We start from the raw sequence: 21,212 nt of genomic DNA, 5'->3' as shown, positions 1-21,212 counted from the left end.
TCGCACCACTGTATTATCTCTACCACTGACAACTGGTAGACATCATACCACTGTATAACCTCTAACACTGACAACTGGTAGACATCATACAACTGTATAACCTCTACCACTGACGACTGGTAGACATCATACCACTGTATAACCTCTACCACTGCCAACTGGTAGACATAGCACCACTATATAACCTCTACCACTGCCATCTGATAGACATCGCACCACTGTATAACCTCTACCACTGCCATCTGATAGACATCGCACCACTGTATAACCTCTACCACTACCATCTGATAGACATCGCACCACTGTATAACCTCTACCACTGACAACTGGTAGACATCATACCACTGTATTATCTCTACCACTGACAAGTGGTAGACATCATACCACTGTATAACCTCTACCACTGACAACTGGTAGACATCATACCACTGTATAACCTCTATCACTGATAACTGGTAGACATCATACCACTGTATAACCGCTACCACTGACAACTGGTAGACATCATACCACTGTATAACCTCTACCACTGACAAGTGGTGGACATCACACCACTGTATAACCTCTACCACTGACAACTGGTAGACATCATACCACTGTATAACCTCTACCACTGACAACTGGTAGACATCACACCACTGTATAACCTCTACCACTGACAACTGGTAGACATCATACCACTGTATAACCTCTACCACTGACAACTGGTAGACATCATACCACTGAATTATCTCTACCGCTGACAACTGGTAGACATCATACCACTGTATAACCTCTATCACTGACAACTGGTAGACATCATACCACTGTATTATCTCTACCACTGACAACTGGTAGACATCATACCACTGTATTATCTCTACCACTGACAAGTGGTAGACATCATACCACTGTATAACCTCTACCACTGACAACTGGTAGACATCATACCACTGTATAACCTCTATCACTGATAAATGGTAGACATCACACCACTGTATAACCTCTATCACTGACAACTGGTAGACATCATACCACTGTATAACCTCTACCACTGACAAGTGGTAGACATCATACCACTGTATAACCTCTACCACTGACAACTGGTAGACATCATACCACTGTATAACCTCTATCACTGATAAATGGTAGACATCACACCACTGTATAACCTTTATCACTGACAAGTGGTAGACATCATACCACTGTATAACCTCTATCACTGACAACTGGTAGACATCACACCACTGTATAACCTCTACCACTGACAACTGGTAGACATCATACCACTGTATTCTCTACCACTGACAACTGGTAGACATCATACCACTGTATAACCTCTATCACTGACAACTGGTAGACATCATACCACTGTATAACCTCTACCACTGACAAGTGGTAGACATCATACCACTGTATAACCTCTACCACTGACAACTGGTAGACATCATACCACTGTATAACCTCTATCACTGATAAATGGTAGACATCACACCACTGTATAACCTTTATCACTGACAAGTGGTAGACATCATACCACTGTATAACCTCTATCACTGACAACTGGTAGACATCACACCACTGTATAACCTCTACCACTGACAACTGGTAGACATCATACCACTGTATTCTCTACCACTGACAACTGGTAGACATCATACCACTGTATAACCTCTATCACTGACAACTGGTAGACATCATACCACTGTATAACCTCTATCACTGACAAGTGGTAGACATCATACCACTGTATTGTCTCTACATGTCTAGCCACATCGGAATTCCACTAATTTTGAGGGCAGAATAGGTCCCCAGCATCCTGTACTTTTCACAAGAGCTGACATGGGACAACTGGAAATTTAGCACTCTGCCTGGTCCAAATATTGAATGGAGTATCACTGACTGAAGTGCAAACAAGATTCACTCACTCACTCAACATGTCAATAGAAACATGCAGAAAGATGAGAGATGAATAAGCATGATAAATAGCATTGTCATCAGCAGCTAACTATGTTGAGGCAACACTGTTACAAAAGAGAGTGAACAGTATTTGTTTACATGGTCTACTTATGATTTATTTGTGGATGAACTGAATATTGTCATCATTTTGTTATGGAAAATGTTCTGACACCAACTGCACCTTTGATATGTTTAATGGGGTTACTGGAATTAACTGGTGTTCGGCAAGCAGGACACTGCTGGATTCTCTGCAGCCAGACATCCATGCATGTGGAGCAGAAAACATGGTTGTTTGGACACAGCACAGGCTGCTTCACCTGCAACAAAATATTTAAATTCTATTGTTCATTCTAATTGAACCGACATTTCATTTTGTGACAGATCAGTGGGAGGGACTATTGTAAGCATGTGACAGATAAGTGGGAGGGAATATTGTAAGCATGTGACAGATAAGTGGGAGGAAATATTTAAGCATGTGACAGAAAAGTGGGAGGGAATATTGTAAGCATGTGACAGATTAGTGGGAGGGAATATTATAAGCATGTGACAGATAAGTAGGAGGGAATATTGTAAGCATGTGACAGATAAGTGGGAGGGAATATTGTAAGCATGTGACAGATTAGTGGGAGGGAATATTGTAAGCATGTGACAGATAAGTGGGAGGGAATATTGTAAGCATGTGACAAATTAGTGGGAGGGAATATTGTAAGCATGTGACAGATAAGTGGGAGGGAATATTGTAAGCATGTGACAGATAAGTGGGAGGGAATATTGTGAGCATGTGACAGAAAAGTGGGAGGGAATATTGTAAGCATGTGACAGATAAGTGGGAGGGAATATTATAAGCATGTGACAGATAAGTGGGAGGGAATATTGTAAGCATGTGACAGATAAGTGGGAGGGAATATTGTAAGCATGTGACAGATTTGTGGGAGGGAATATTGTAAGCATGTGACAGATAAGTGGGAGGGAATATTGTAAGCATGTGACAGATAAGTGGGAGGGAATATTGTTAGCATGTGACAGATAAGTGGGAGGGAATATTGTAAGCATGTGACAGATAAGTGGGAGGGAATATTGTAAGCATGTGATAGATAAGTGGGAGGAATATTGTAAGCATATCGCGGTAGTTAGTGAGGAACAAGGAAGGCACAGGCATAACTGCGATAAGCATGGCTACTGATGCCATGATGGTGAGTTGGCCTTTGAATCACATCTGTCCAAACATAGCAAGTGAAAGCAGACATTCCTTGACAGTTTTCTCCAACCAAAATATTACATTGATTAGACACCAAACCACTTCATCCAGCTGGCTCATGTTTTTAAGCGAAGAATAAAGACAACTGGGAAATTGAAAATAAAATGAAAAAGAATACCCTGATATTATAAACCTCCGGTGACGTCATCCTATTGTTTTCCAGTCGGGTTAAATCTCATAAACAGGGACGTTGTAATGTCCCTGGGATTTTATATAATATCCCCAGGATTTTATAGGATATTCGAGTCATATTTGCTATATAATGTGTTATAATATCCCAGGGATTTTATATAATGTCCTGGGTATTTTATTAATATAACTTCCGTTCAGATTGTAACATGTAATGAAATGTAAAATCAAATGACAAATACTTTCTTTATATTCCCGAGGATCGAACACGCAACCTTCGTATCTGTAGCCCAGTGAGTGTAGCACTAGGTATGAGAGGCGTTGATAAGTTGCACTGCTTTTTAGAATGTCCTTTTCAAGATCCGTATGCCAGCAACAGATATTTTACACCCGTTTCCTAATGTTCATGGAAAGTATGTTAGAAACATAAAAATGTTGATAAATGTTGTTTAAAGTTCCTTTTTTCGGTTTATAAGTAAGATAAAACACTTCCCCTTGGGTTGTTGTGATATTTAAAACCCTTTTCCTCGGAAAATCCCTTGGGATGCGGGTTTTAAATATAACAACCCTGGGACGTGTTTTATCCTATACATAGTGATATGTGCATTTGTTTGCATTTTTTGCCTGGTATGCTGTAAAATACATGAGTTAATCTTTATCATTAAAAACCTAATTGATTCATTGTAAGAGATGTCCCATGGTAGATAATGTTCAGATGAGCAACATTTGGATGTGTGCAGCATCAAAGTAAAAACATGCGATACACTGCATTTTTGTCCATTATAATGAAAATTACTGAATCCAAAAAATAAAACATGTATATTCCCATTTATAATCCCTTTAGCTCCATGAATTTAGTTGAATTCATGAACTGGTGCTTGCTGCAGTCAATATATATAGTAATTGTTTTGAGTTAGTTCCCAAGTTGAAAAGCGAAGTTTAACCCAGAAATCAGTTTGTGCAGAACTAAAATGTGAAATCAGTAAATAACCACAAAAGATCATTGAATAACTAACAACTTACATTAAAAGATCAGGTTTACAATCACAAACATGATTAAAGGCAATAAAAGGGTCAAATACTAGCATGTGGCAGCAGGAAACACTGCTGGAAGAAGGCAAACAAGTATCCCTGCAGTGAAAGCATTTTCGGATTTCGGATTGCGTGGATAATACAATTACTACTTCCTTGTTAAAAACTGTCATCCATGTTTTACTAGTATAACCCTACACTTGTGTATTTATCGTTATTCACTTGATGCTCAGTTAATGATTTATTACAGGTATAATAATTAGTGTTAGAACCACTCAGATTACCTGATAAAGGTTCCCACTTGGCATTTCTTGTGTCTGGGGTAATTATTCAATCTAAATCCAGGTTTGAAGTGAGGTGAAATGTCTGTTATGTAATATGCACATGATCAGCAAGAGATGAATGAATGTAAATCAACGGATCATTCCTAGCCATCAAAGGATCAATAGAAAATACATTGATTGATTCATCACTGTTATCTTGCACAGTGGATATGTCAAAAGTAAGCGTTTACATGTCTAGGTTTACTAAAGCAAAGGGAACACACTCATATCATGGCGTTAAGTAACGATGTAGAAACAACATACATTGTTCAAAGGGTTAACCGATAATACGTTGATTGACTGCTCATTGCTATCTAACTCAATGGACTTTTTAAAAGAACCATGGACATTATGAAAATTGTTGTTACGTGGACTTTCTCAGCTTACCTTTGAGATTTGACACCTATGTGAAACAACTGAAACAAACTAAGTGATCAGTTGAGAACACCCCGAAACGATATACATATTCTAAAATATTTGATTGTTACATAGAATAAGTTTCTTTGTACAGCTGCAGACGTTTGGGATATTGTTACTTTATGCGGCTATTCACGGATACATTCCTCGACCAAGGATGCTGCCTAAAATTATACATATAACTTTGGTATGTTGTAATTATGATATTTGCATTTTGTTTTCATACATTTGCTGTAGCATTGAACAGAATCATTCTTGTTCCTCTACGTCTTTGTTGGAAGTTCTTTGGTGTGCGATAGACGTTGTTTTCACAAGTTTTTTCCTTTGTAAGTGTGTATATGTTACAGTCAATGTGTAAAATGTGATTAACTCAGGCAATTTATAAAATGTCTAAATATTTCATTCTAACATTTTCAGGCACTTGGTGATGATATTGAACAAAAAATGTTTGGAATTCGATATCATAATAATACAGATGGACATATTTTTCAGTCAATTTGTAAAATAACTGAATATTTTGGCGTTAACAGTGAGTGAGTGAGTATGGTTTTATGCCGCTTTTAGCAATATTCCAGCAATATCGCGGCTGGGGACACCAGAAATGGGCTTCACACATTGTACCCATGTCGGGTTTGGCGCTAACAAATTTCCTAAGTGAAAATTTTGCACATTTTGACTAAAAATATAAACATTATAAAATAAGCAATGCTCAGGTGAAATATTTACTTTGTGTTGCAAGTCAAAATAGTGAAATGGAAAATCGCACAATTACCAAGTATGTGACTTATGAAAACTTTGTCACCATTACCAGTGCTACCCACAAAGATATCTACATTTCCTTTTTATTTCCAAAACTGTATTTCATTTTGTTGATCAATGTGACCATATGCCCTTATACCATCAATAAAAGTAACAAATGCGCGTACGAATTGCGCAGCACAGGTCGCGGACTAGTCTAGAATTCTGCTATATCATCCGGGTACTCACGGGGAAAAAACAATAACAAAGGCAACAACCAGTCCCAGGGAATTGCGTTAGATCAGTGCCTCTTTAATACAACATATATCCCTGTGTTATGGGTCTCTAATCCCATGAACAACTGTAGTGTAAAACATCACGTGTGAGCTAAAAGACAACTTTATCTTAAAAACAAGCCATTATCTGAGTAGTGACAATATCTGTGTGATGCCACACCCAACGTTAAAGTGCAAGTATTCGTGATAGAAAACATATGATGTCCGAAAACCTATGATCCGACAATAATAGTATTGTGTCATGAATAACAATAAAGGGATATATGATGCTGAAAGCTCTGGTCAAAAACAGGACAATCCGTGACGGTTGTCCGGAATTACAATAATATTTTAGGAGTATTTTTTTTAAAATCTTTGATTATATTTTACACGGCAGATGATTTTCCCCCGAGGACTACTGTTTTAAAAAACGTGATTTTCTGCGATTCCTCAGAAATTTCACATCCCTGATATAAGTACAGCCAGCCTTCTTGGATATATCAAACTGTTACCTTGTGAAGCATCTCAAATGTGGAAGTTTGTCCTGAAAGTGGAGGTAACTCTAATGGGTGGTTGTCGCATAAGCACTTGACATTTTACGAACACTTCGATTAGCTGCCACTATCAATTATCACAGAGTGAGTAGCGGAATGAATATGGTTTGATACCGCTTTTAGCAATATTCCAGCAATATCACGGCCTGGGGGAACACCAGAAAAGGTCTTCACACATTGTACCCATGTTGGGAATCGAACCCGGTCCTTGGCGTGACATGTGAACACTTTAACCACGAGGATACCCAACCGCACCAACAATCATCGTATATATAGATTTGCAATATATATCCTGCCACATAACTGTAAACAAATTATTAGCAACGGCTATGTCTTGACTCAGACCCGTAGCTACGTTTTCTCTAACACAACTACTCTATAGGATCATAGAGGCAATGGAGAAATGTAAAGTAATACTAAATAATATCCAATATCTAGATATAAGCAGTTTTGGCATCAATGCAGTTTACCGGGCGCAGCCGAGCTCTACCGTCCGCTCAATTACCGCACTATAGTGCCACCGCTGTCTCGTTATACCGTTACCGTGCCTCACGCTCTGGTGACTCTCGCTTCATGATCCAACGCCCGTTTTCGGTCTAAGGGAAACTTACACTTCTTTACGATCCAACACCCGTTCTCGGTCTTAGGGAAACTTACACATCTTTACGATCCAACAGCCGTTCTCGGTTTTAGGGAAACTTACAAGTCTTTACAATCCAACACCCGTTTTCGGTCTTAGGGAAACGTACACGTCTTTACGATCCAACACCCCTTTTCGGTCCTTAGGGTTAGCTTGCTTTGGGCAAGGGTTAACCATAAAGTCTTACTTTTTCAAGCATTAATCCGGTTAATCCCATTGGTCGGTCATGTTGACATAAACAATGGCGGGTGTGGTTTCAAGAAAAGACGAATGGGAGAGCGGACCGTGACGTCACACGCATGCGCAATTCATTTTTTACTGAATTACGCATGCATGTTGATGGGGATTCTAATGAGCCGTTAAATGAGCACTGATTACATATGATAGCGCCCGTGGTCCAGTGGTAGAGCATCGGCTAATTAACACATCATTAGCAGAGCCGGTGAAGCGCGTTCGAGCCACCTCAGCGCTAATTGGATCTGAAAAAGTGCGCCCAGTAAAGTGAACAAATCCTGCAGTTTTAATTATACTATAGGATGGCGAACACATTCTATAAACACATTCCTTTCCAATGAAAATACCACCGTCTTGATAAAATAATCAGTAGAAAAATCATGAAGGCAATTTACATTCGGCCAACATTTTACCAACCATACCAGGTCGCTTTGCACTTGCTATTACCTAACCAAGATAAGGTTCTCGCTTCTATCCTAGCGAGAACCTCGTCTATGTCTAACCTCGAGCTGAAGTTGAAATAAAGTGGGTTAGAAAACTTGGAACACCTGGGCCTAAAGACATTATAACCAGTATTTATTCCACTGTGCAGGCCGCCTTGGAATAACAATCTTGTGAATCGGTTCTGTTAACATGACATTTCAAACATAGTAAATGTAAATACCTTCCCGAGACATATCTGACATGAAATGGGCAGTGTGAATGAAATTGTAGAGTGCTTGTCCCGTCTTGCATTCATCGTAGCCGCCATTTAATGTAAACAAAGACACTTGCTCATGAAAAATAGTACACGTTTTCGTAATGTGGTGGTAATCTGCAAAATACGGCATCTTGGTTTGCATGTACAATTGTCATTCTAGGAATGGTCAATGTAAGATAGCATAATTTCATCCAATATGCATCTATTAAAGTATTACTTCAGGACTATGTTTTGCTTGGCGAATAGTCTAACTTCCTACATAGTTATATGTACTTCCGGTTCCGGGTCGGTCAGTCTGTGTTCGCCCCATGTGTTATAGAAGATATTACATATCTCTCTTATCAGTATGAACAGTGTTAAAAACATCAAACCGGATGTGTGTGAATAATGTCACTGTTAAGATCTGCTATTCAGAACTGGTTTCTCATAGGCATTGTACTGGTGATAATTTTGGCGAAAGTTAGCCCAAATATTGGTGCAAAAGGAGGTAGGCCAAAACACTTCTACACTTAACATATCAATGTAAACAGGTGGTTATAAGTACCAAAACATAAACTTCCACATCCTGCTTAAATAAAATCCCCAGGACATCATGTAGGTGAACTGATATAACATCCCTGTATGGGGCCATTATGTCAGACTCGTTGACCTGGTTGATGTACATGTCATATCTCAGTTGCTCATTATGTCAATCACTGGATTGTTTGGTCCAGACTTGATTATGTATGGACCACCTGATTGTTGATTGCTGAGTGCGGAGTTAAACAAAATACACCTCATAAAAAATCAATATCATTTCAAATCTCATTAACTGTTCTTAAAATAATTCCTGCTGTTGAACTTTGAAACACTAGCAGATACATCATATGACATTGATGATTCTTCAACACATGAAAAATATGGTCAATATTTTTGGACTGATATGTTCTTTTTCTTCTGTATTTATTTTTTTAGTGATGACGAATTATTTAAAGATTGTAAGGTATTATCAAAATAATTTCCTAATCATATTATGAACATTAACAGTAAGACTCTCCGGCAACTGGCAACCTCTCTGAAAACACAATAGAACACTTGTTGTGAAATCTATATGTTAAATCAAGATCAGTCGTCTGACAGTTTATAAACAATTTCCGAACAAAAGATGATTACAACAAAGTTCAAATCTCTTGAATCCTTTTCCTTTTTCCTCTCCCTGGGATTCCAGGTTAGAATTGTACCCAGGCAACCTATGTTTGTTGTAAGAGGCAACTTAATGGATTGGGTAGTTGGGCTTGATGACTTGGCTGATTTTATGTCATCGTACCCCTATGGCATGGATCATTGCTCACAATATCAGTCACTGGATTGTCTGATCCAGAATAGATTACAAAACTGCGGGTCCAGGGGACCCCCAATTATTAATTTCTAGGTCCTCTACAGGAAACATAAGGGTCCTGTAAATAATAAAACGATGTAGTGTAGGGCTGGGACAGGTAATTCGTGTACTTTGACTACCCGGACCTGTGGTTAGTCATGTGATATTTTGTTTAATGACAAATGGGATCTAGAACTATATGGTTACACTACAAGTCACTAATGTTCGCATTTCTTTTTGACTATGCACCCATTCCTTCTGACATATGTTATGTTTGAATACAGATAAAACTAAAGTCAACTTCAGTGTGTGCATGACCAGATCGTTTTAAATGTGTATTGATTCGTTGATTTTGAATGGCGGGTTTATTTCTAGACTAATACAACTGTTGCCTATTCTGATCTATCATATTTTCCTAAACTGTCTGATGTCTCAACATGGCGATGTTCAGGAAGATATCATTCTACAGTGGATGTATGACAAATGAAATCAATTAAGAACATGTGCAGTGAACTATCAGTAAACCATATGTACCAAGACTTTAACAACTGTGTTGTGACATTGCCCTGAATCCTGCCTCAAGAGTTCCTAGTCAGAAGGGATCAACTGAAAAGCAAACGAAACTCCCTTATCATATATATAAGTGGGGAAAGTTATAATGACGAGCCAGGAGACATTGTTTCTATGTTCAGAAGGAGATGCAGTCTTTGAAGTCAAAGTTTGAGAGTTTTAGGGAAGAGTTTATGGAAGAACAAATTCATTTGACAGAAGAAAATAAGGAACTTCAGATCAACTTTGAGAGGCTTGGAGTACAGTTTCTGAGATACGAAGCTTAGCGCAGAAGAAACTACATCATAATCCACCGTTTGGAGGGTGTGTCAGGAGAGTCGTGGGACGAACAAAGAAGTTAGCCTGTGACTTCATGAGTGAGAATCTTGGGATTAAAGACGTACATAAGTATTCATTTGAGCAAGCACATGACTTGAATATTGAATCAAAAGTGAAACCAGTCATCCTTAAGTTTACCTTTTTCAAAGGTAAAAGTTGTGTTTTGGATGCAGTCAAAATCAAACTCCGAGATGATAATCGTTGTTGTAAATGATCTCACTGAGAGGGTTAAAAATGGTTGATCAGAGCTGATACCGCTCATGGTTTAAGCACGAAATGATGGCAAAAAGGGCACACTTAACAATTTAAATATTGGTTACATCTGATCAAATATATTGTCTGTCAGATGATGTTAGTTCACTGAAACCAGCTGGTACCAGGAGAGTTCTTTACCCTAGCCGTAGTGTTGGCATGGATAGAGCTGCCCAGGGAGTCCACTCGTTTCATGCAGTACTTGAGAACCAACACTAGGGGTGAGCAGCAGACCAATGGACACAGTTTCGATTTGAAGGTTGCCACATAGATCTATCAAATATGCCTACATAAATGATCATGGAACATTAAAGGACTGTTATAAAAAATGAATGATAATAGTTTTATATGTTTTCTTGAAGGGTTCGACATATTTTGCCTAATTGAAACAATGGTGTATGATGTTGATAAAATCAGTTATCTGTTTAATGATTATGTCTGTTTCCCTGTCCCAGCATAACGTATCAGTATATTTGGTAGATTTTCTGGTGGCGTAGGACTGTACATAAGAAAGACATATGATCACTACCTCAAGAGGAATGTATATCTGTTAATATCCACAAAAATTAACAAGTCCCTTAAGTCTACAGCTATGGCAACACAATAAAACCTGTACATTCACAACACGAGACCTGGATTTATAACCCAATCTTCGATTGACTAATTCCCCCAGACAAGAGACATGCCACTGGGAACCACTGATCAGATTGCAGAGATGAACCCAGGATTTGGAAAAAGGGGGATTGTTCACAATACCCAAGTCATGAAGTGACTTGGCCGAGTGTGCAGCTGAGATATAATTTGTCTGTAAAAAGGGGGCTGCACAGCCTGCAGGGCTAATTTTAAGGTACCAGATTATAACTTGCACCAGGTGCATGTTGACATGAAAACATGTTGCGACAAACAAAACCTGCTTGCTCCCTGGTTCCATCAATTTATCAAGGTTGAAATTTAGGCTGGTCAGCTGCCAAAGTCGCATAAATTAATGATGCCTTGTTCTAACATGTGCCCACAGATTGATATTGTCATTCCCAAGACAAATTACACACAACTCCTGGACTAGTGATGTAGTATGGTAAATAAACTTTAGAGGTATTGAGTGTGTATTTAGATTGATTTTGTGTGAACAATAAAGGGTAAGACATGAATTTGAATAAAGTGCATGTAGACATAAATATAAATATTAGATTGCATTTTTCAAAAATAGACACCATCATCTGAATAAACACACTCATCGGAGGTTTGTTATCACTGGTTATTTAAAGAGTTGATATAAATAATACACCATAAACTCTTTGAATAACTGTCCTGGATCTCATAGCTAAGTAAATAAGAGCTGACTTGTCATTTGGCTTATTCACTATGGCCTGATTAAGACCACCTTGCCAAAAGTGTGACTACAGAGAACAGAAAAATAATATCAGACACCTAAAAGGACAGCTCCAACAAGGAACACAAACACCAGAGAAATACCTGGATGCCATAAGTCATACACTGAAGTTAGGTTGAGGGAGAGAATAATAATGTTGTTTGTCTCTTTGTATTAATGTTTAAGATAATGTAATATAGAGCTGAATAGTGATGAGTTAGTACACATATAGAGATGCTCCAAACTATCTGTTGTTTTCTGGTGTTGTGTTTTTCTGCTTCTGACAGTCCAATAAGAGGAAGGTGATTAGCCATGCAGTCAACACTGTCCAAAGCTGTTTCTGTGTGTGGGTCAAATAGTGTGTGTAACAAATGGGTGGATACCTGAACCTTGGAGGACAAGGACGTAGTGATCGTCGTAAAATATTCAGTTCAGTTGTCTGAAAATAAGGGTTGTTTCAAAGGTGTTTTGCATTTGGCATGCATGAGGTCAATTGTGAAGCTGGTGATATATGTTTCTGATGGGAAAGTTTGGGGGCATACAGGAAAACGTTTGGATGGGGAAGCGACTGTTTTTGGATACAATGCAAACACCTTTTTACATATAAGATGAAATAAGTCCATATTACCATGATAAATCAATGTAGATTTAAAAAATCATTAACAAAGAAGGGTAACTTTCTTAACTTTATATCTATTGAACTATTAACCAAACAAGTACTTTATACTGCCATCCAATTGAAGCTGGTGACATGGATTATATAAACTATATATATTACTGGAAAACCTATATGCGAAAAATGATGCAATGTATGGAATCAACTTCTGATCTTGCAAACTGATCAATATTATACCCAAGTTGAGCTGGGAACTGATAATCAATCTGCTCATGCTGGTGCTGTCTCCTTGTTTATTATAACACTTCACACAGGTTTTCCTATAAAGAACACATTTATCATTTTGATTATACTCAAACCATTTGCAGTAAAATCAAAGTTTAAATTTTCTATTTTTTTTCAGGATAGAAAATTGTCAAGTCAGTGGCCATATGACCGACAAGGAATAGAACACTTGATATGACCATTCAGTGATAATACAAACTAATCTGTTAATGTTTCATGAAAATACTTTGTTATGAATATATTTAGGTATTATGTCTGTGCCTTTTTTGAAATGGACAAAATGTGATTCACGATAACAAAAAGATAATTGATGTCTTTGAAATGATAATGGAAAAAAAACATATTTGGAGGGAATTTTAAATGATTTATACAAACAAAGTGATATATTGTGTATCTCGTATTCATGTTTTCAGATTCCCTTGAAGCGAACAACAATTACTGCTTTTGCTTCTCGATGCTTTCTGTTACTGGTTTTGCATTGTTGACACAGATTTTTTACAGGTTGCTGTGACATAGCAGGAATGTCATTGACTGTAGAATTAAGCAAAATTTATCGTTTACTGAAAGAATTTAGCAGCATATAAAACTGTACATTTTCAGCCTTTTATTTTTTATTTACAAAGTTTTTTCTTTTACCAGGATTCTTGAAACCAGAGGTAACTGTGAAGTACATTGGAGTGTCCATAATATTCTTCAACAGTGGCCTTTCATTGAAAACTGAGGTATGTATTGGCGAATATTGTAATTCAGCGTGAAAATATTAAGAGTGGTCAGTCAGAGTCAAGTAAGTTTACAAAGTGTTGTGACACCATGTTGAGAGTACAAGAGATACCAAACATGAGTTGATATGCCCATGAAAAGCCTATTGACCTTATCTGACTACTTGTATGGTTGTGTGTTCTGCACATCAGCTGGGCTGTATGGTAGCCTTGTATAGTTGTATATTCTGGACATCCACTAGACTGTATGGTAGCCTTGTATAGTTGTGTGTTCTGGACATCAGTTAGGCTGAATGGTAGCCTTGTATAGTTGTATGTTCTGGACATCAGTTAGGCTGAATGGTAGCCTTGTATAGTTGTATATTCTGGACATCCACTGGACTGTATGGTAGCCTTGTTGTGACACCATGTTGAGAGTACAAGAGATATCAAACATGAGTTGATATGCCCATGAAAAGCCTATTGACCTTATCTGACTACTTGTATGGTTGTGTGTTCTGCACATCAGCTGGGCTGTATGGTAGCCTTGTATAGTTGTATGTTCTGCACATAAGTTGGGCTGTATGGTAGCCTTGTATAGTGTGTTCTGCACATCTGCTGGGCTGTATGGTAGCCTTGTATAGTTGTTTGTTCTGGACATCAGCTGGGCTGTATGGTAGCCTTGTATAGTTGTGTGTTCTGCACATAAGTTGGGCTGTTTGGTAGCCTTGTATAGTGTGTTCTGCACATCAACTGGGCTGTATGGTAGCCTTGTATAGTTGAGTGTTCTGCACATCAGCTGGGCTGTATGGTAGTCTTGTATAGTGTGTTCTGCACATCAGATTGGCTGTGAGTTAGTCTTGTATAGTTGTTTGTTCCAGACATCAGCTGGGCTGAATGGTAGCCTTGTATAATTGTTTGTTCTGGACATCAGCTGGGTTGTTTGGTGGCCTTGTATAGTTGTGTGTTCTGGACATTTGCTGGTCTGTATGGTAGCCTTGTATAGTTGTATGTTCCGGACATCAGCTGGGCTGCTTGGTAGCCTTGTATAGTTGTGTGTTCTGGACATCCACTGGACTGTATGGTAGCCTTGTATAGTTGTTTGTTCTGGACATCAGTTAGGCTGAATGGTAGCCTTGTATAGTTGTATGTTCTGGACATCCACTGGTCTGTATGGTAGCCTTGTGTAGTTGTATGTTCTGGACATCAGTTAGGCTGAATGGTAGCCTTGTATAGTTGTATGTTCTGGACATCCACTGGACTGTATGGTACCCTTGTATAGTTGTTTGTTCTGGACATCAGTTAGGCTGAATGGTAGCCTTGTATAGTTGTATGTTCTGGACATCAGTTAGGCTGAATGGTAGCCTTGTATAGTTGTATATTCTGGACATTCACTGAACTGTATGGTAGCCTTGTATAGTTGTATGTTCTGGACATCAGTTAGGCTGTATGGTAGCCTTGTATAGTTGTATATTCTGGACATCCACTAGACTGTATGGTAGCCTTGTATAGTTGTGTGTTCTAGACATCCACTGGACTTTATAGTAGCCTTGTATAGTTGTTTGTTCTGGACATCAGTTAGGCTGAATGGTAGCCTTGTATAGTTGTATATTCTGGACATCCACTGGACTGTATGGTAGCCTTGTTTAGTTGTATATTCTGGACATCCACTGATCTGTATGGTAGCCTTGTATAGTTGTTTGTTCTGGACATCCTCAGGGCTGTATGGTAGCCTTGTATAGTTGTGTGTTCTGGACATCCACTGGGCTGTATGGTAGCCTTGTATAGTTGTGTGTTCTAGACATCCACTGGACTGTATGGTAGCCTTGTATAGTTGTTTGTTCTGGACATCCTCAGGGCTGTATGGTAGCCTTGTATAGTTGTATGTTCTGGACGTCAGTTAGGCTGAATGGTAGCCTTGTATAGTTGTATGTTCTGGACATCCACTGGTCAGTATGCTAGCCTTGTGTAGTTGTATGTTCTGGACATCCACTGGACTGTATGGTAGCCTTGTATAGTTGTATATTCTGGACATCCACTAGACTGTATGGTAGCCTTGTATAGTTGTGTGTTTTGGACATCAGTTAGGCTGTATGGTAGCCTTGTATAGTTGTTTGTTCTGGACATCCACTGGACTGTATGGTAGCCTTGTATAGTTGTGTGTTCTAGACATCCACTGGACTTTATGGTAGCGTAGTATAGTTGTTTTGTTCTAGACATCAGTTAGGCTGTATGGTAGCTTTGTATAGTTGTTTGTTCTGGACATCCACTGGACTGTATGGTAGCCTTGTATAGTTGTGTGTTCTAGTCATCCACTGGACTTTATGGTAGCCTTGTATAGTTGTTTGTTCTGGACATCAGTTAGGCTGTATGGTAGCCTTGTATAGTTGTTTGTTCTGGACATCAGTTAGGCTGTATGGTAGCCTTGTATAGTTGTTTGTTCTGGACATCCACTGGACTGTATGGTAGCCTTGTATAGATGTGTGTTCTGGACATCAGTTAGGCTGAATGGTAGCCTTGTATAGTTGTATGTTCTGGACATCAGTTAGGCTGAATGGTAGCCTTGTATAGTTGTATATTCTGGACATCCACTGGACTGTATGGTAGCCTTGTATAGTTGTATGTTCTAGACATCAGTTAGGCTGTATGGTAGCCTTGTATAGTTGTATGTTCTGGACATCAGTTAGGCTGTATGGTAGCCTTGTATAGTTGTATATTCTGGACATCCACTAGACTTTATGGTAGCCTTGTATAGTTGTTTGTTCTTGACATCAGTTAGGCTGAATGGTAGCCTTGTATAGTTGTATGTTCTGGACATCAGTTAGGCTGAATGGTAGCCTTGTATAGTTGTATATTCTGGACATCCACTGGACTGTATGGTAGCCTTGTATAGTTGTTTGTTCTGGACATCCTCAGGGCTGTATGGTAGCCTTGTATAGTTGTGTGTTCTGGACATCCTCAGGGCTGTATGGTAGCCTTGTATAGTTGTGTGTTCTGGACATCCACTGGGCTGTATGGTAGCCTTGTATAGTTGTGTGTTCTAGACATCCACTGGACTGTATGGTAGCCTTGTATAGTTGTTTGTTCTGGACATCCTCAGGGCTGTATGGTAGCCTTGTATAGTTTGTTCTGGACATCAGTTAGGCTGAATGGTAGCCTTGTATCGTTGTATGTTCTGGACGTCAGTTAGGCTGAATGGTAGCCTTGTATAGTTGTATGTTCTGGACATCCACTGGTCTGTATGGTAGCCTTGTGTAGTTGTATGTTCTGGACATCAGTTAGGCTGAATGGTAGCCTTGTATAGTTGTATGTTCTGGACATCCACTGGACTGTATGGTAGCCTTGTATAGTTGTTTGTTCTGGACATCAGTTAGGCTGAATGGTAGCCTTGTATAGTTGTATATTCTGGACATCCACTGGACTGTATGGTAGCCTTGTATAGTTGTGTGTTCTAGACATCAGTTAGGCTGTATGGTAGCCTTGTATAGTTGTATATTCTGGACATCCACTAGGCTGTATGGTAGCCTTGTATAGTTGTGTGTTCTGGACATCAGTTAGGCTGAATGGTAGCCTTGTATAGTTGTATGTTCTGGACATCAGTTAGGCTGAATGGTAGCCTTGTATAGTTGTATATTCTGGACATCCACTGGACTGTATGGTAGCCTTGTTGTGACACCATGTTGAGAGTACAAGAGATACCAAACATGAGTTGATATGCCCATGAAAAGCCTATTGACCTTATCTGACTACTTGTATGGTTGTGTGTTCTGCACATCAGCTGGGCTGTATGGTAGCCTTGTATAGTTGTATGTTCTGCACATAAGTTAGGCTGAATGGTAGCCTTGTATAGTTGTATGTTCTGGACATCCACTGGACTGTATGGTAGCCTTGTATAGTTGTTTGTTCTGGACATCAGTTAGGCTGAATGGTAGCCTTGTATAGTTGTATATTCTGGACATCCACTGGACTGTATGGTAGCCTTGTATAGTTGTGTGTTCTAGACATCAGTTAGGCTGTATGGTAGCCTTGTATAGTTGTATATTCTGGACATTCACTGGACTGTATGGTAGCCTTGTATAGTTGTATGTTCTGGACATCAGTTAGGCTGTATGGTAGCCTTGTATAGTTGTATATTCTGGACATCCACTAGGCTGTATGGTAGCCTTGTATAGTTGTGTGTTCTTGACATCAGTTAGGCTGAATGGTAGCCTTGTATAGTTGTATATTCTGGACATCCACTGGACTGTATGGTAGCCTTGTTGTGACACCATGTTGAGAGTACAAGAGATACCAAACATGAGTTGATATGCCCATGAAAAGCCTATTGACCTTATCTGACTACTTGTATGGTTGTGTGTTCTGCACATCAACTGGGCTGTATGGTAGCCTTGTATAGTTGTATGTTCTGCACATAAGTTGGGCTGTATGGTAGCCTTGTATAGTGTGTTCTGCACATCTGCTGGGCTGTATGGTAGCCTTGTATAGTTGTTTGTTCTGGACATCAGCTGGGCTGTATGGTATCCTTGTATAGTTGTGTGTTCTGCACATAAGTTGGGCTGTTTGGTAGCCTTGTATAGTGTGTTCTGCACATCAACTGGGCTGTATGGTAGCCTTGTATAGTTGTGTGTTCTGCACATCAGCTGGGCTGTATGGTAGTCTTGTATAGTGTGTTCTGCACATCAGATTGGCTGTGAGTTAGTCTTGTATAGTTGTTTGTTCCGGACATCAGCTGGGCTGAATGGTAGCCTTGTATAGTTGTTTGTTCTGGACATCAGCTGGGTTGTTTGGTGGCCTTGTATAGTTGTGTGTTCTGGACATTTGCTGGTCTGTATGGTAGCCTTGTATAGTTGTATGTTCCGGACATCAGCTGGGCTGCTTGGTAGCCTTATATAGTTGTGTGTTCTGGACATCCACTGGACTGTATGGTTGTTAATGTGTGGATACGAAACTTCCCCTCGAATACGAAACTGCCGTCTATGATTTGAGAATGACTTTACGGCAGCCATCTTGGTTTGCTCTAGCCAGGCAGTTGAGTGACAACCTGTGTGGGTGCAGGAGGTGTATTGTGTTGGCAGTCGTTTTGAATACAAGTGTAAATGAAGAACCTGTGTCTGTCTATTTTAACATGGTAGCAGAGCGTGGTTGACACCTGTCCCTGACCTTTTCCTGTATGCTGGAAAAAAAATTGTTGGTGTAGAAGAAAAAAAAAAAAAAGAAGAAAAAAAAAAATAGAGAGACAAGAAAGAAGACATGGCGTCTAGTGGTAGCTATAAGAGTCCCCCGACATTCTCAGAGGCCAAACCTTATAACAGATGGATTGAAGAAATCCGTGTATGGATGACTGTTACAGACCTTCCTGAAGAAAAACAGGGACCTGCTTTGGCTTTATCTCTGCCAGAGAATGAAGGTACAATTCGTGATAAAGTTTTCAGTGAATTAGGTGTCACAAAATTGAATCAGAAAGATGGTGTGAAAACATTCATACAGTTTATGGACAGTGTATATAAGAAAGATGAACTTTCAGAGGCTTATGAAGTTTACATTGAATTTGACAGATTTAGAAGATTGGAAAGAATGACCATGGAGAACTATGTCACAGAATTTGAAAAACTTTATAACAGAACTAAAAAATACACAATGAGTCTACCACAATCTGTATTGGCTTTCAAATTACTTGAGAATGCTGGACTCAGTCACACAGATCGACAATTGGTGCTCACTGGGGTAGATTATACTAATGAGGCAACCCTATTCAAACAGATGAGTGTTTCGATGAGAAAGTTCTTTGGGAAACAGTCCCTACCAGCATCAGGTGGTGAAGAGAAGATGATCCCAATATCAGAAATTAAAGTTGAACCAGTCTATGCTGTCTATGAAGAATCTGCACACTACACGCGTAGTAAGAGAGGTAGAAGAGGTCAGGGAGGTTATGGAAATTACCAGAATTATGGTTGGCGGGGGAACAATTCACAGTTTAGAGGTTATGGAGGACAGTTTGGTGCACGTAGAAACAGCAGTGATGTGTTTGATGGAACAGAAAGTGCAAGAGGGAAGAGAGTTCAGAATGTCTTGGGAAGGGATGGCAGACCCCTTCACTGCAAAATTTGTCAGTCAATATTTCATTTTGCAAAAGATTGCCCCGACTCCTATGAAAATATGGACAAAAGAAAACATGGTGGAAAGGAGGAAGAATTTGTACTCTTCACAGGAAACAAAAATGAAGAACTCGAGGTATTAGTGTGTGAAACATTAAATACAGCAATCCTAGACAGTGCATGTAGCTCTACAGTAGCTGGTGAGGTGTGGGTGAAGTGTTTCATAGATACTCTTGATAAACATGAACTTGAACAAGTGACAAGATGTCCAAGTGAGACTTTGTTTAAATTTGGAGGTGGAAGGCGTCTAAAATCAATGGAAAAGATTACGCTTCCATGTGAGATAGCTGGGGTAAAATGTACTGTTACGACGGATGTAGTTGAGAGTGACATACCCTTACTTCTTGGAAAGCCTGCAATGAAAGCTGCAAAAGTTATCATGGACCTTGAAAATGATAAAGCCTCTTTCTTTGGAAATGAAATTGACTTACAATGTACCTCATCTGGGCATTATTGTGTCCCATTGGTTCATTCAAGGGTACCTGTGGACAATACATTTGAAGTTTTGTTCACAGTCACTGGAAAGACGAAGATAGAAAAGAAGAAAACAACAGTGAAGTTGCACAAACAATTTGCTCATCCGTCTAGCCAACGGTTGGCAATGTTACTGGAAGATGCTGGAGTGAAGGATCAGTCTTGTCATGAATTGGTTGATGAAGTTACTTGTGAATGTGAAATTTGCTCAAAGTTCAAGAAAACTCCACCAAGACCAGTTGTGTGCCTACCTTTAGCAACTGAATTCAATGAAGTTGTAGCTATGGACTTGAAAGTGTGGAAACCAGGTGTGTATTTCCTGCACCTGATTGATCTTGCAACAAGGTTTAGTTTAGCAGCCGTCATCAGAAGAAAGACACCTGAGATAATCATTGATAAAATCCTAAAACTATGGATAGGCAGTGGATTTGGAATTCCGAAAAAGTTTCTGGCAGATAATAGTGGTGAATTTGCAAATGCAGAGTTCAGAGATATGGCTGAAAATCTGAACATTGAAGTTATGAACACTGCAGGTTTCAGTCCATGGCAGAATGGGGTGTGTGAGAGAAATCATTCGGTTGTTGATAATTGTGTTGAGAAGATTATGGAAGATGACCCGCGTCTGGACTTGGAAACTGCATTAGTATGGGCTATCAACGCAAAGAATTCTCTGCAAATGGTACATGGATGGAGTCCATATCAATTGGTTTTTGGCTCAAATCCAAACATGCCTTCTGTACTTACAGATAAACCTCCAGCTTTGGAGGGGACCACCATCAGTGAAACATTTGCTAGGCATTTGAATTCTCTACATTCTGCAAGAAGGGCATTCATTCAGACAGAATCCTCTGAACGAATTCGGAGGGCACTGAGGCATAAT

General features: G+C 39.3%; 2 protein-coding genes across 7 annotated transcripts in view; one reads left to right on the top strand and one right to left on the bottom strand.

The window, feature by feature from the left end:
• The window catches only part of LOC124151845 (ORC ubiquitin ligase 1-like), a 45,147-nt gene extending 36,671 nt beyond the window's left edge, over window positions 1-8,476 (bottom strand). For both annotated transcript variants that reach the window (XM_046524504.2, XM_046524505.2), the window contains exons 1-2: window positions 8,203-8,476; window positions 2,120-2,255 (exon numbers count right to left, since the gene is read on the bottom strand). In XM_046524504.2, the coding sequence (XP_046380460.1) occupies window positions 2,120-2,255; window positions 8,203-8,289 (223 nt within the window). In that variant the 5' untranslated portion in view covers window positions 8,290-8,476. The remainder of the gene's footprint in view (window positions 1-2,119; window positions 2,256-8,202) is intronic.
• A 36-nt stretch (window positions 8,477-8,512) lies between these two features.
• LOC124151844 (sodium/bile acid cotransporter 7-B-like) overlaps window positions 8,513-21,212 on the top strand; it is a 95,982-nt gene continuing 83,282 nt past the window's right edge. For 4 of the 5 annotated variants that reach the window (XM_048388301.1, XM_046524499.2, XM_046524501.2 and 1 more), the window contains exons 1-2: window positions 8,513-8,725; window positions 13,645-13,727. In XM_048388301.1, the coding sequence (XP_048244258.1) occupies window positions 8,626-8,725; window positions 13,645-13,727 (183 nt within the window). In that variant the 5' untranslated portion in view covers window positions 8,513-8,625. Of the gene's footprint in view, window positions 8,726-9,822; window positions 10,957-13,644; window positions 13,728-21,212 lie in introns of those variants that run through there. The other variant, XM_046524502.2, reaches the window with a different exon arrangement.

The sequence above is a fragment of the Haliotis rufescens genome, unplaced genomic scaffold (assembly GCF_023055435.1).
Source record: "Haliotis rufescens isolate VD_foot unplaced genomic scaffold, xgHalRufe1.0.p SCAF_7, whole genome shotgun sequence".
In the NCBI taxonomy this organism is placed as follows: domain Eukaryota; kingdom Metazoa; phylum Mollusca; class Gastropoda; order Lepetellida; family Haliotidae; genus Haliotis; species Haliotis rufescens.
Note: the sequence above shows the minus strand (reverse complement) of the source record. Positions and strands in the feature narration are given on the sequence as shown.